Here is a 15,069-nt window from a genome sequence, read left to right on the forward strand (position 1 = left end):
AACATGAGGAAGTAGCTACAGATTGTGTGTCTGACCCCTTACATGAACAGTCCAAACATCCTGATGAGAAGTTAACCCACATTCAACAGGGTATGCAAATGTGATGACACATTGGCGTTATAGCATTACTGTCAAAGAGCTGAATAAGGCTTTGAGTCATTGTTATGTAATGCATTATTCAGATGTAGAATCACCTGAGATTATTAAATTGTACCTGCTGTCACTAAGGTATTAAATATATTTGGCACGTAATGACCCTTACAGTATGCAAATTAGTTAAATACTAACATATAATAATAAAATGGGGTAAATTAATAAAATTATAGTTTTCCACAAAACAATTATCTCTCTTCTATGGAAAGATCCATTCAGATTATTCTATATGAGCCGGACTGATATGAAGACTTGACTTCTGTTATAATGCCTGTATTGTAACTGGAGCAGTTTACTCAAGATAACTAATTTACCACAGGTTTATGTTAACATATGAGTCATAATAATACATTTGATAATGGGTTGACAGCTGATGGATCAATAAATCAAGCGCTTTACACTTGTTGCAAAACTAATTGCAGGTCAAAGTTTCCCACATTTTTTGTCCTGTGACTTTCATGGTTTGTAATTACAGTATACTCAGCTAACAAGGGATGTTCTCAGAACTTTGTTTAATGTTCTGGCAAGGTTCTCTCAAAGTTATGAACAGGTATTTTTCCAGTAACGTTAATAGAACATTTGCTCACAATTATCTGGTCTTTAATAATGTTAGCACAAAACCATGATTTATACACTGTTTATAGAAACTGAAGCAGTTTAGTTGGATATTTGTGTAGCGTTTTTAAATGTTCCTACTTATTATTAGTTTCATATGGTTCAGTGAACGTTCAAAAGTAACATTCCCAAAATGCTTGCAAACTTTTTTAAAAATAGAACATTCCCTTAATGTTGTATCTAAAGTTCACGTAACCAATATTATTTTTTTTACATTTAAAAAGCAAAGAACATTCAGAAACAACGATTTCATAACTTAACGGGAACGTTAGCAAACCATTTTTGTCAGCTGGGTAAACATTTGAACAGAACAACGAATGAATAATTGATTCATATATTATTAATTCACCGATTCATTCATTGAAATAAAAACATTTATTAGATGAATGTCCATAAACTTTTGGCCGTATAGTAGCTTTGGATCACACAATATACAGTATCTTCTTCTTCTTCTTCTTTAGTTTTTTGGCGCATAACAAACTAAATGTATAGCGCCACCTACAGTACGTTTATGTTATGCAGTCATGTTATCTACTATTATCGTCAAAATGACTTATGAACATAACAAAAAAAAGGGAGGGGGGATACAAAATAAATTATAATTCTCCATAAATTTGAAACTCTTCCCTTTACCAGATTCCCAGGTTCCAGGGACCCATCTGGCGCTGCGTCTCCAGCTCCTCCAGAACACTTCCCTGGTTCTATACAGTATCCATTACGCATCTTGTCTAAAAACAAGCTACGAGGCCCTGCCTAGCGCCTAGTTCCTTATTTTTGCCGCGGAACGTCGTGACGTTGTGCGTATGGCGCCGTGCGCGATGACGCAGTGCGTAAGGCGATGGCGAGCTGCAGCCGCATTGTTGTGGGGGAAGAGAGTCGAACTAGCCTGCTAGCATAGTGCCCGTACGGCCAGCCCAATAACGACCGATATCAGGCGCATTAGTATGGTCGAGCTGCTGTTATCTTGAGCGTGTAACTCCGGCTTTTAAATGCTTATTTTTGGATCCGGCAGACCGTTACGGATACCTCATATTACCCCTGGAATACAACGGAGAAGCGGCTGGTGGACGGTAGCGCGGCTCGTGCACGGATTAAACCTACTGCTGTTCAGTAGGCCACAACGCTGCTGCTTTTAGCTCGGCCGTACTGCCTTTAAAGCGTCTTTTAACGTCGACGGCAAAGGTAAGAACGGGCCGCAGTGTCTCTGGGGGTGTATTTATTTATTCGCGGCTTTAAAGGGCGTTTGTATTCACGTTTTGCAGCGCGTGTTTTGTTTTGTTTGACGCCATGTTTTCAGTAATGTCGGTGGACCTTTCCAAACAGCATTAGCTCACTAGCACAGCCACCAGCAGGCCGCCGGATCCAGTGCGTGTGCCCTTGCTGCTCAGTTTGTGTGTTTTCTTTCCAGTCCAGTGTGTCTAGTGTGTTTGGCCTTGTCCTGCCCTGCCCACCTCAAACAAACAAAAGCCTGGATGTAAACCATGGCTGTTATCGGTTAAACGCCAATTGCTTAGTTAATGGGTTAATGTGTCCGTTTGTGGAGCTTAAAAGTCAGTTATTTGTTTAAAAAAATTAAACAACTCAAATCGGCAAGCACGTTACTGTTGTGTTGTTTACATTGTAATCAAATAATTAACTGTGTCAGATGGCGAAACGGCACATATTGACAAAAATACAAACGCAAGCGCTTTTTTTCTGTTTCCATGCCAATTTTCTAACTTGGGTTTAGGTTGCTATGGATACCAGATGGCTTGTGTGCTTGCAGTTATACCTGTTCACACCAAGGACGTTAACTATAAAGTTTAAAAATAGTTCTTTAAGAAATCCACTACACAAATGTAACGATAAAAACACAAAGGAACGATATCGTTGAAACCAATTTCAGAACGTTTTCCCCCCAGCTGGTGGACGATAAAAACATTGACCGCCAATGAGAATCCAAACCACTCTGAAGAGTTTGAGTATTTAAAGTGGCAGAAGACAGAATTGCATCGCTCGCTTAAGACCCGTTCACGTCTACAACGATAACAACCTGAAAGACAAAGGTCTGAAAGTTAAAGTGCCTCTGCGTCGTTATTGTCATAGTTGTGGTGTGGACTTCACTATTCTCAAAGAATTAAAAGTATTATTAAAACTTAGTTGTCGTCCTTGGTTTGAACAGACTTTGACAGTCTGTTTTTTTCCAGCTGATGATCAATACAAATGTTGACAGCCAATCAGAATTTGTCAGACTTTAATAAGCTCCAGCATTTAAAGCAACAGTCATGCAACAAGCGGGTGAAATAAACAATGTTGTTGTCTGTTGGTGTGAATGCTATAGTTATTGCTATAGTTAACTTTGTAGCCAACGGTCCTGGTGTAAATGGATGTTTACAGTGTTGCTGTATTGTTTTTATAGCATCTGTGTTTGTATTTCGATTCAGAAATGAAATATGATCTGTGGGGGTACAAATTGTGGCTTTGAATCAGTTGATGTGTGCTTTTTTTTACTTCAGTTCCTCTCTGGCATTCAAAATGAGGAAGAAGGTTCGACATAATCGTGTCGCCACCCCGCAGAGGCCTCCCTCTCCCATCAAACCCTCACGTAACCGCGAGACCTTGACGTATGCTGAGGCTCAGCGTATGGTTGAGCTGGAGATCGACGGCTGCGTGCACCGGCTCAGCATTTATGACAAACTGGATGTCATCGACAGCGATGACCCTTTAGCTCAGGAGATCAGCGAGTGCACCAGCAACAAGGAGAACACTGAGAAGCCGCAGCAGGTCCTCGTGCGCTCTGTGCGGCTTAAAAATAACCAGCAGAAGAAGAGCGCCGCATTGACGACTGTGCAGGGTTCACCAGCTCAGGGCAGGCTACCAGAGCCAAAGATCCGAACGGTTGAGTACAATCTCCCGGCGGTGCCACGGAGGCCATCGGCATACTACACCTATGTGGAGAAGACACTGGACGAGCTCGACGAGGAGGTGGAATACGACATGGACGAGGAAGACTATGCATGGCTCGAGCTGATTAACGAGAAGAGGAAGAGCGACGGCTACAGCCAGGTCTCTCAGAACGTCTTCGAGTTCCTCATGGACCGCTTCGAGAAGGAGTCTTTCTTCGAGAGCCAGGGCCAAGGAGAGCCCCAGCCGCTTATTGACGAGGATGCCGTATGCTGCATCTGCATGGATGGCGAGTGCCAGAACAGTAATGCGATTTTGTTCTGTGACATGTGCAATCTCGCCGTGCATCAGGAGTGTTACGGCGTCCCCCATATCCCGGAGGGCCGCTGGCTTTGCCGTCACTGCTTAAATTCTCCCTCCCAGCTCGCCGAGTGCATATTCTGTCCGAATAAAGGTGGCGCGCTTAAAAGGACAGACGATGATCGCTGGGGGCACGTGGTCTGCGCCATCTGGGTTCCCGAAGTCGGTTTTACCAATACGGTTTTCATCGAACCCATCGATGGTGTGGCAAACATTCCTCCAGCTCGCTGGAAACTTACCTGTTACCTGTGCAAGAAGAAAGGAGTGGGTGCCTGCATTCAGTGCAGCAAGGCCAACTGTTACACAGCTTTCCACGTGAGCTGCGCTCAGAAAGCCGGTCTCTACATGAAGATGGAGCCCATCAAAGAGGTCACTGAATCAGAAGCTACTACGTTCTCTGTGAAGAAAACGGCGTACTGTTGCTCTCATACACCTAACGGTTGTGTGAGGAGACCCCTTACTATATACGAGGACTCCAAACCCAAGAACGGTTTATGTCAGAAGGCTGCTCACAGGGATAGAGTAAAGGGATGCCATAAGAAGAAGAACAAAAAGCCTGAATCGGAGCCCGTCGCAGTGATTCCGACGGTTTCTGGGCCTAGTATTACACCTAAAAGGTAGGTCAAACATTTTTCTGCAAAGATTTTCTGAATCTTTGTTGTTTTGAATGTTTTTATTCATTTATTTATTTTTGATGCTCTGTATTTCCTGTGTCCTTACAGTTTCAACACCATTCTCAATCAAGTTTCTGTCCAAAAGAAGAAGGTGTTTGTGGAACGGGTTCTCAGTTACTGGATGCTCAAGAGGCAGTCGAGGAATGGTGTCCCACTAATAAGGCGCCTGCAGACTGCCATACAGACGCAAAAAGAACCAGAACAGGTGAGACTTTCTTGGTCTGCAGTGATTGACAGTCCAATTCTTATGCATACGAATTTTGAGCGAGGAATTATTTTTTTGAATGACAGGCGCCATGCGTTGACGACCGTCAAGCTCTGACAGAGCAGTTAAAGGACTGGCATCGTTTACGGCATGACTTGGAGCGTGCTCGCTTGCTGCTGGAGCTCATCCGCAAGAGAGAGAAGCTAAAGAGAGAGGAGGTATGGTGGTCATCGTCATATGATGTGACGTCAGGTGCAAGAGATAGAAATAACTTTATTAATTTTAAACTATTTATGTATAGCTTAATATCAACTTGGTATCAAAGTACTGGTACTTTTGTCATCCCTAATGTATGCAGCTACATGAAAAGTGTGTTTTTGATCAAGTTAATGTAATCCCTCTCCCAATGTTTTGGTCTGGTTTCTGCAGATGAAGTTGCAGCAGTCGGTTTTGGAGATGCAACTCACTCCATTCCCTGTCCTGCTGCGAGCAGTACTGGATCAGCTGCAAGAGAAAGACCAGACTAAAATCTTTGCCCAGCCTGTCAGCGTCAAAGAGGTATGTCTCTCATTCCTGTGGGCTCATGCTGGCCTTATCAAACTCTAAATTGTTGTTTGATAATATAAGGATTCTTGATGTGAAAAAAAAAGCTTAAAACAGGGGTTTTCAGATTGGGGAGAAAATTATAAAAAAATAAGTAACGAATTGTCATGAACTGGATTTGGTATCATTACAGTTTCATTTTGCTGTAGTTTTTAGAAATTAAATAAATGGTGCTTCCCCCACCCCCCCATCTCATTTATTTTTCATCTCTTCTTGCTTGTACTATGAAAACATTAGTAGTATTTTCTGTAAAATTGCTTTGAAAGAGGATTTTTTTTTAAATAAAATGTTTTAAAACTTATTTTTTGTTATTAAAAATAACTTTTATAGTATTATGCAAAAAGTAAGAGTTACATTTTATTCACTGTATATATTTTTTTAATTTATAATGTATTTGTATTAAATTAATATGTTTTAGTACCGGTAATTTATTTTAGCTTTAGTGCAACTGCAATATAAAAGCCAGTTATTTGATTTTGAAACTCTTTTTTTTTTTTTTTTTCAATATATATGGGTTGCCATACATTGTAGGCGTCACTCGCAACATTGTCATCATTTATTTTTGACATCAGTGTTTAAAAACCCTTAAGATATGATTAAATTTTTTTGTGCTACCATAGTTTTAATGATTTTACTTGTTTTCTAAAATTTGGGAAAATATTGAATGAATAAGTGTGTCCAAACCTTTTTAGTGTACATGTAGCTCTTAATTTTGTTCCATGCTTGATTTTCTCTCTTATGTACAGGTTCCTGATTATTTAGACCACATCAAGCACCCTATGGACTTCTCCACAATGAGAAAGCGCATTGACGCCCATGGGTATAAGAACCTGGATGAGTTTGAGGATGACTTCAACCTCATTATCAACAACTGCATGAAGTACAATGCCAAGGACACCTTTTTCTACCGTGCTGCTGTGCGTCTGCGAGATTACGGTGGAGCGATCCTCAGGAAGACTCGGCGGGACACCGAACGGATAGGCTTTGACTTTGCCAGTGGATTGCACCTCACTGAGCCTCCTAAGATAGAGCCACCTCCAGCATTGACCTGGGATGATGGTAAAGACCTATGTGTTACATTTCTCCTCTCTGTTAGATTTTAGACTAATTAAAATCACAGATTCTGGTTTGTTGGTGAATCATTATGAATTTTATTCTGCTTGTTCCAGTTGACCGACTGTTAAACCCAGCCAATCGCGAGCACATATCTAAGGAGGAACAATTGAATAAGCTGTTTGAGATGCTGGATTTAACCACTGCCATGAAGTCATGCCCTTCCCGGAGCAAACGGCTCAAACTGCTCAAAAAGACCATCAGTGATGTGCGAATGGAAATGGGTCACAAAAAGGAGCCCCCTTCATTGGAGCAGAATAATCCCAAGGAAGAGGAAAAAGCGCCTCTTATTCTACCACAAGCTAATGAGGAAGAAGGTGCAGTTCTGTTGAATCACATGGGGGTTTTTGCAGTAGCAAAAGTTCAGCTCACAGTAGCTGAAATTTAGTGAAACCACTTTTCATCATTTTAGCAATATAAGCTATGGCGTCCAAAATTTCTGAGACCACTTATTGTTATTATTGTTGTTGTTGTTACTTGTAATATTTATAAGTTAAATATTGTATAAATATTTATGAAAATTTTTATATATTGTCAATAATTTTTTTAAACAAGGATTTAATTGCCTTGATATAAATTATGGCATTTATATTCATAGCATAATAACTTTGAACTTTTTAAAATTATTTTATTTTATAAAAATAGTTGTAATGTATTATAAAAAAAAATTAAAAGTTTAAATGGAAAAAAACTATTAAATTTTACTTCTCTTCATTAATAGCTGGTCAAACCTGCCTTTAAGAACTGTGAAACTCTTCAAAATGGGTTTGTATTAAATATTTAATGTTTCATTACAGGTGACAAGTCATTACCTCCAAAACTTGAGCCTTCAGATTCTGTTCCACTCCTGAAAAACTCAGACAGTCCCTGTGAACCTCCGACACTGAAACCCATTGAGCCCAGCCATGAAAAGTGCCCGAAAAAGGTCAAATTTGACGGGGAGACATTCTCTACCTCACTTCTAAATGGTCTCTCCTCTGACCTTATGCCCTCTGAAAATAACGTTATGGTTGCTACCTCCACTCTTACTGAACCAGCGAATATGGTCAGCCGGCGAACAGCTGTGCTATTCCGAAAGTCAAAGAACACGAGTCCGCAGAAGCCGTCAAACACAAGTGAATCCTCAATTGATTGCCCTCAGCTGGGCACTAAGACGTTCTTGTCGGTGGTCATCCCTCGTCTCGAAACCCTGCTCCAGCGCAGGAAGAGGACGCGCAGTGCTAGCGGAGACAGTCAGGGTGACGAGGATGAGTGTCCGATTAAACGCTTGAATACTGGTAAACAGCTTTTTTCTTTTCATTTCAAGAAACACAGTACCCGTCCCTCCATGGGTATATTATAGACATTTTGTACTTACAGGCATGTCTAATGGCTTTTCTGAGCCAAAGAAAGGGCTAACTGTGAATCGACTGTCAGAGCCTCGTCGCCGCTGTGCTTCAGAGTCCAGCATTTCCTCCAGTGGAAGCGGGAGCGTCCAGGAAAACACAAGGTGGGAATGAATACATAGAGTAAAATTTCTAAACATTTAATATACAGTATTTTTTTAGGCATTATTACTTGTGATGAATGAAGTGCCTTTTTTGAATGTCTTTCAGCGATGTCAGTCACACAAAGAGTGGGAAAGGGAAGCTGGCGATGACGAGACGAAACACGACGGACGATAAAAAAGAACTGGTCAATTGCGTGGAACCAGGGAACATTTCCAAAGCCAGCAAGCTGGCAGCAGGTGAGCGTCCAGCTTTTTGCAGCCGTGAGCGGGTATGTGGGATTTTACACCAGCCCCATTCTTCCGTTCAGAGAAGTGGGTCAGACCCGTTCTGGCAGCTGCATTGATGTCCCGTCAGCTCTGTGCAAGCTCGCTGTCCTTCCTTTTGCTTGCTTTGCCACTGACCTGCTCTTCATGGCTTTGTCTAACACAAAGATCGCTGCGTACTGCCGTAGTGTCTGCATGTGTGAAACACTCATGTTTTAATAGTCATCACGGCTTATCCTGCCCTTCTGAGTAGTTGTTGCATATGTTTGCTCTTTAACATGGCACTTAAAGGGACAGTTCATTTGAAAATAAAAATTGTCATAATTTACTCAGCCTCATGTCATTCTAAATACTTTTTTTTACCTCAGTAAGTCACAGGAAATATTAATTTGTGTCTTTCTTGTCCATTCAGTGAAACTGTAGAGTGATACAAGCTCACAATAAATATTACAGACAGATTAGCATCCAAACCATTGCACAATACTGCAGTTTTGTTATCTGCCGCTTTAAATGGTCGAGCTCTTTACAGTCAGGTGGATTCTGATTGGCTGTCAATGTTTTTATCACTCATCAGCTAGAAACAATCGTTCTGAAAGTGATTCCAGAGATATATCATTCCTCTTTATCGTTATCATTGTGCTGTGGACTTTTCATAGATTTAAAACTAGGGCCGATGATAAACTACATGGTTATCATGGCCAAAATATTTTTTATTTAAATCTGCATAATCAGATTTAGCCAATAACACAATGTTTAATACTATGGCACAGGGGAAGATTTTTCAGTGAATAGGGCATGTTCTTTACCTAAAGCCATTGTGTAAATTCAGAGGAACCTCAGAAATCATGTTGACTCCCTGTTCTTGCATAGACCAAAGCAGGAAGAATCAATGTAGCCTTTTGTGTTTAATAAAAGTAAATGGTGGCTTTTGAACTATGTGAGGTTGAGTAAATGATGGAATTTAAATTTTTTGATGAACTAACCCTTTAAAGGTAAATTCATCCCAAACAGTATTTTCCGAACGATTTCCTAGATTGCTTACCATCAATATGCTAAGTGAAATCTTTTGGCCTGCCACGTGCTTTCCCAGAAGTAGAAAGCTTACTTCTGCATTCTGACTCGCAAGCATGTCAGAGTCTGAGTGGGCTCATTAGTCACATGACATGTTTGACCTTTCCAGACCAAACCAAAACCATTTTCAGTGCATTTATTTAATAAATAAATAATTTAATAAATAAATAAAAATAAATTTGTCTTTGGAAGTGGCATTAGAGGCATAATAGTGTCTGGTTAATGTCTCGGCATGCTTCCGTTAAAGAAATGACCCACTGCTGCCGATTGCTGATTGGCTAAATACTGGCGTGGCTCTTGAGGTGTTCTGCACCATTTTCTAGGGTGAACCCCTCATAACTTTCCATTATTCCTACTTTCATAGAGATTGACAGCAGCAATATTTGGATGCCTGCTAACACTACACCACTAAATCTGGAGCCCCTTAAACTAGTTTGGGCCAAACTTAGTGGATATCCTTCCTATCCTGCCTTGGTGAGTGTGCATGTGTGCATGCCGTCAGAGACTGGTTCTCCTTCTCTTCCTCTTCATTATTTCATGCATCAGCCTCCTCAGTGGCCAACAGTCAACCATATCATTATTGCCAGGTGATACAACCAGGATGTGTATGTGCACATTTGTTTTGGGTGTGCGTGAGCGAGTGTGTGACACAAGTGTGTGTGCGTTCCTGTGTTTTGTGGCAACCATTTCCATTTCCAACAGTTTATACGTTAGCAGTCACAGGCACACTCTGAGTTACCAGGTTACCAGGCCTTTCGAGATGCGCGTTGGAAGATTACTGTTGTGTTGACGGCCTCTCTGCCCACATGTAGATCATAGATCCTCAGATGTCTCGGGCGGGTTGCCATCTCAACGACGAGTACATTCCCACCCCTCCACGGGACGTGCTCAGGGTCGGAGAGCTGATGCAGTTCAGGTCCAAGGAGAAACTCTTCCTCGTCCGCTTCTTCGACAGCAAACGCAACTGGTGAGAAGTCTTGTATTTAGAGAAACTTTCAAATATTTCTACAATTACAGTGAAATGTGTTAATGTGTCTGACGTAAGCGGTTGTAACACTGTGGTCCTGGGGCGACTGTGATTGTTGCAAAATATTTTTAGGGTATTCACACTTAACATGTAAAGATGTTAATTATGTACATTTAATTCAATATTATTTTAACACATTTACTGAATTTAATATTTTAGTTTTAGTCTTGGAAAGCATGAAATTGAAAATAAAGTTAATGAGATCATTGTTGTTTTTTTTAAAATTGTGATTTGTTTGAAAAACTTAAAACAGACACCCAAGGGACACCAAAAGGTGTTGACAGACACCCAAGGAACACCAAAAGGTGTTGTCTTCCTTCTTTCTTTCCTTCTTTTTTTATATCATTACTATTTTAATGGAAACTGTATATCGCACAATGTTTTTGTAGCCAATGAAAGTACTTATTTATATTAAATTACTTTATTGATTAGATATTGATTTGTAAAATTAGAATTTTTTTTATAAGTATTGAATTATAATCATAAAATCTGATGATTTTTTTTTTACTTTATCATCAGATTAATATTTTTATTAGTTTTAGTACAATGACAATATAATTAAATAATGTAATATGTAATAACAAATTTGAAAAAGAAAAAAAAAAAAAAAAATATATATATATATATATATATATATATATATATATATCATGGCATTAAATGTTGCATGCATTGCTAAAAATGTATATCTTTCTTAGTGTTTTTGACTTGTTTTTCCATACAAATATCTAAACATCCTTAAATCAAGATATGTTTACTTGAGGTGCAAAATTAAGATCATGTTTTCTGAAAAACTTAACAAAATGAAGTGAGTTCCCTTTGAATTAAGGGAATTAATTAATTGTTTAATTAATTGTTAGTTGAATTAAGTCCACTGGCAGATATTTGTTCTTTTTAATCAAATTTACTTCATTTTGATCAATTTGTCATTTTGCTTCTCAAGTAAATGCATATTGATTTAAGAAACTTTAGACATTTGTGGTGGAAAACGAGGTTAAAATACTGATAAAGAACATCACTATTTTTGCAGTATGATCAGAAGTTATAGTAAAAGCCATTTTTATATTCTAATGATTGGGAGCAGAGCCTTAAGTTTTTGTTTTGTTTTTTTCAAGTAATGGTAATCAGTATGAAGTTGTATTTTCAAACTTGGAAGTGTTGCTAATACAACTCATTTACATTTAGAAAACATTGTGATGTTCCCTTCAATTAATTCCTTAAATTCTTTACTTGGTCCTAAAAAAGTCTTTAAACAGTCTTAATTTAAACTCCATAAAACTTGCAGACCCTGATCAAGAAAATAATTATATAAAATAAAAAAAAAATTAATTAATGTGTGAAATGCTTTATGTGAAATTATGTAACTGCCTTTGCATTAGTAAAAGGAATGATCATATGTGACCTGTGCTGGCAAAATGAGTCACAATGAGCACATTTTCAAAAATGAGTTATTTTTATGTTCACCTTTTCCATTAAAAGACCTTCAGAATGATGTATGATTTGTTGGAATCGGACAAAAAAAAACACTGAGCTACTGTACACCTGTTTGAAGTCAATAGAGTCAGCAAAGTCAATTTTGAGAAGAATCGAGTTAAAGTTTTCTGAAGGTTCCAAAGCAAAATCACCTGCAGCATTGCATCTTTTCCTCCACTTCTTTTCTTAATAATAATTAGCCTACTATATTAATAATCACAATTATTTGATCTTTGTTATTATAAATAAGAACCGATGCAAGAAACAACAACAAAAGCAGTAGAACAAATATAAGAAAGAAACAAATAATGCATTACCTTTTTCATTTTACATCTAAACAAATAGCATTCAAGTAAAAACAAATAATCAAATGTAAAAATCCCTTTAGTGTGTTCATTACAAATAAATTGATTACTAAAACTACAAAAGCAGTTCAATCACGGGCAGTGAGTGATTCCCTCTTTTTTTATTTTTTTATTGTTAGATTAATATTAATGAGGCGGCCTGTATTAAGACCTGCTGTAATGCACGGATCTAATATAATGTTACACGAGATGTTTTTCCCCAAACGTTCACTTAAGTTAAGACATAACAGATTATGTTTGCGGGAATACTTAAATACTGTAAATCTGTGTATATGTGTATATTTATCGGGATCGCACGCAGTCGGAAGCGCCTTTATGCGCACGCTTCGGATGACTGTCAGCGTGAGAAACAAGTGGAGAAAAGGTACTCCTCTCAGAAAACGTACAAATAAAGGTAATCAAACATCTAAAATTATTATTTGGAGCATTGGGATCGCTAGACGAGGGCTTAACTCATTTTTGTGAAAACCTCAAAATCAAATTTTTCACTTTTTTTTACCTGTAGCTCAAAATTAGCCCATGCACATTTCGACTAATTTTGCTAGCACGGGTCACATATTTATGATCATATTTAGGGGTCCTCATAATTAAAAATTTTTAAACCCCTTACTTATTCAGTCGCTTGTTTATGTAGTATTGTGCTGGGTAGCTGTTTTAATGTGGACAGAAAAATTACCAGACTCATGAAACTCAGCTAGCTGGGACAGAGTGTTACATTTAAAAATTCTGCTTCTGATGCCGTTTTAAAATAACTGTCGTCTTCAATCTCCATCAGGCAATGGCTTCCTAAATCCAAGATGGTACCGTTCGGAATCGACAAGACCTTAGACGGAAGCAAAATGTTGGAAGGCAGAACGTCAGGCATCCGTAGAGCTGTGCAAAGCGCCTTCAACCGTGCCATGAACCACTTGAGCCTTGTCCAGGACTTAGGTGCTGGAGATTAATGGAGATACATGTTGGAGGGTTTCATCAAGCCCCACGTTTACCCAACGCTACGCTCCTGTATCAGACTGGCCCTTCCTCCCAATTCTGTTAGGAGCCGGCAAGCTTCTCAACGGACGAATGTGAGAGCACCTTCACTCTCCTGTAATGTGCTGCAAGACTGCTGTGAACTCACACACTGCCATCTACTTTCCTTTACACTTCCATCACCATCCGCGATACGCCTTGTTTAACTCTGGCTGTATATAACGTCATCCTAAATTATCCAACACTAATTTATTATTTTTTTGGTTTGTACCGCACACAACCTCCTGGAAGATTTCTACTCCAAGGTAATTTCTCAACCGCACTGAGGTGCGAACCCATCTGGTGCTACATCACGTGCAAAGCCTTGATTTTTCCATGCTAGAGACTTTTGGAAGGGGCTGTCGCACTTACTGTATCAAACTTTTGTTGTTTTTCTTTTTTTAATGGTTAAGTTATTGTAATGTCAATGCAAGCTTCTCCTCCTTGGCATTAACATGTTATCTACTTTTTTTATATAAAAATATTCTTATGGGACACAACTAAGTGATGTTTGTAAATATTTATATAAAGCTAAGAAATTATATACATGTAATACTTTAGAGTGGGTAAAAAAAAAAAAATTAGGAGAAGAGGAAACAACAGTAGCGATGAAAGCCAAGAAGTGCATCACTCATGCAAAACCAAAAATTTTGCTGCCCAGTTTTTTCTTTATTTTAGAATGTTTCTCTCTTTTTTTTCATATTGGTTTGTGTGAATGTTTCAGGCAGATAGTATGAAAAAAAAATCCCCCAAGTTGTTGCTTTTTTATTTTACTGTGCTCTCGGGAACTGTATTGTAGGTCTGAAAAAAGATGTGCCTGTACAAATGTGTTGTATTAGGACAAAGAAAAGTATGCAAAACTTTATATTCAGAGTGGGCATATTTTGGTGGAAGCTGTGCTTGCCTTTTTTTGCTTTGTGTGTGGGTGTTTTAATCATAGCCATCATTTAACTGTGTCTCTCTCCAGTATGGATTCTGGGTAGCATTCTGGGTTAAAAACACTTTTTGTATGAATGTCTTGTATTGACCGGTACTCTTGTTTCTTTTCTCTGGGAGGATCACATTATAGCCAATGATAGTTTGTGCTGGCAAGATCCAGTATTTTTAAGTACACTGAAAATAAACACAAAAAAATTACAAATCTTTTTGATGGTTGATTTCTCTCTTCCGATTTCTCCTCTCCCCCCCCCCCCCCCCCCCCCTCCCCCTTGAAGATAACCTCAACTGTAATCTTGTGTTAGAAAGGGTCTGCATTTGACTGCTAAGTTTGTTGTCCCCCTTTAAAAATAAGCCAATTTAGAAATTAGCCCCTTGTTTTTCTCAATTCTTTTAATCATATCTAAAGTTTTTTTCTTTTCTTTCTACAAATCAGTTTTATTTTGGTATTACTGAGATACTATGATAGTGTTTGTTAATATTTTACATTTAGTTTTTTCTTTGTTTAATCTTAGTCCATTTAAAATGACATGTTGCCTTCAGTTGAGGTTTATTTCAGGTAACAATTTTAAATGGTTTTAGTTTCAGTTAACCTACTAAAAAGTACATTTTATATTTATATATAATTTATTTACATTTTAATTTATATACAGTGTATTTTCAGAAAGCTTATGGTAAATATATTTCGCAAGCTATTAAAATGAGGTCTCCCAAGCATTAATGGCAGCACATCACTAGATGGCGCTGTTGAACCGAACACAGTGTTGATGGTCGTGCTCCGGATGGCCCTCCCAGCCGGACCCCCCCCCCCCCATCCCCAACAAAAGCGG

The 15,069-nt window shown here is 38.7% G+C and overlaps 1 protein-coding gene across 4 annotated transcripts; it reads left to right on the forward strand.

The window, feature by feature from the left end:
- Positions 1 to 1,575: 1,575 nt before the first annotated feature.
- LOC107573838 (bromodomain-containing protein 1-like) lies at positions 1,576 to 14,444 on the forward strand. 4 transcript variants are annotated; one of them, XR_001607581.1, is made up of 14 exons: positions 1,576 to 1,950; positions 3,264 to 4,628; positions 4,734 to 4,890; positions 4,977 to 5,108; positions 5,320 to 5,448; positions 6,240 to 6,552; positions 6,663 to 6,923; positions 7,404 to 7,883; positions 7,966 to 8,095; positions 8,202 to 8,332; positions 9,795 to 9,904; positions 10,243 to 10,397; positions 10,711 to 10,762; positions 13,071 to 13,102. XR_001607581.1 is itself a non-coding variant. In XM_016260290.1 (13 exons), the coding sequence occupies exons 2-13, from the start codon at positions 3,283 to 3,285 to the stop codon at positions 13,237 to 13,239; spliced, it is 3,513 nt and encodes a 1,170-aa protein (XP_016115776.1). In that variant the 5' UTR covers positions 1,576 to 1,950; positions 3,264 to 3,282; the 3' UTR covers positions 13,240 to 14,444. The 4 variants fall into 4 exon arrangements, 3 of the variants coding, with proteins under 3 accessions (XP_016115776.1, XP_016115786.1, XP_016115794.1); XM_016260290.1 differs by lacking the exon at positions 10,711 to 10,762 and having other exon boundaries at positions 13,071 to 14,444; XM_016260300.1 differs by lacking the exon at positions 9,795 to 9,904 and having other exon boundaries at positions 13,071 to 13,202.
- The last annotated feature ends 625 nt before the right edge of the window (positions 14,445 to 15,069 follow it).

The sequence above is a fragment of the Sinocyclocheilus grahami genome, unplaced genomic scaffold (genome assembly GCF_001515645.1).
Source record: "Sinocyclocheilus grahami isolate Dianchi unplaced genomic scaffold, SAMN03320097.WGS_v1.1 scaffold31.1, whole genome shotgun sequence".
Taxonomy (NCBI): Eukaryota; Metazoa; Chordata; class Actinopteri; order Cypriniformes; family Cyprinidae; genus Sinocyclocheilus; species Sinocyclocheilus grahami.

What these genes read in the sequence shown, in the direction of transcription:
- LOC107573838 (XM_016260290.1), top strand. Translation starts at nt 3,283, where the DNA reads ATGAGGAAGAAGGTTCGACATAATCGTGTCGCCACCCCGCAGAGGCCT. An exon ending in CGCAAAAAGAACCAGAACAG is followed by an intron (nt 4,891 to 4,976) that starts GTGAGACTTTCT and finishes TTTGAATGACAG; the next exon opens with GCGCCATGCGTTGACGACCG. An exon ending in ATCCTTCCTATCCTGCCTTG is followed by an intron (nt 9,905 to 10,242) that starts GTGAGTGTGCAT and finishes GCCCACATGTAG; the next exon opens with ATCATAGATCCTCAGATGTC.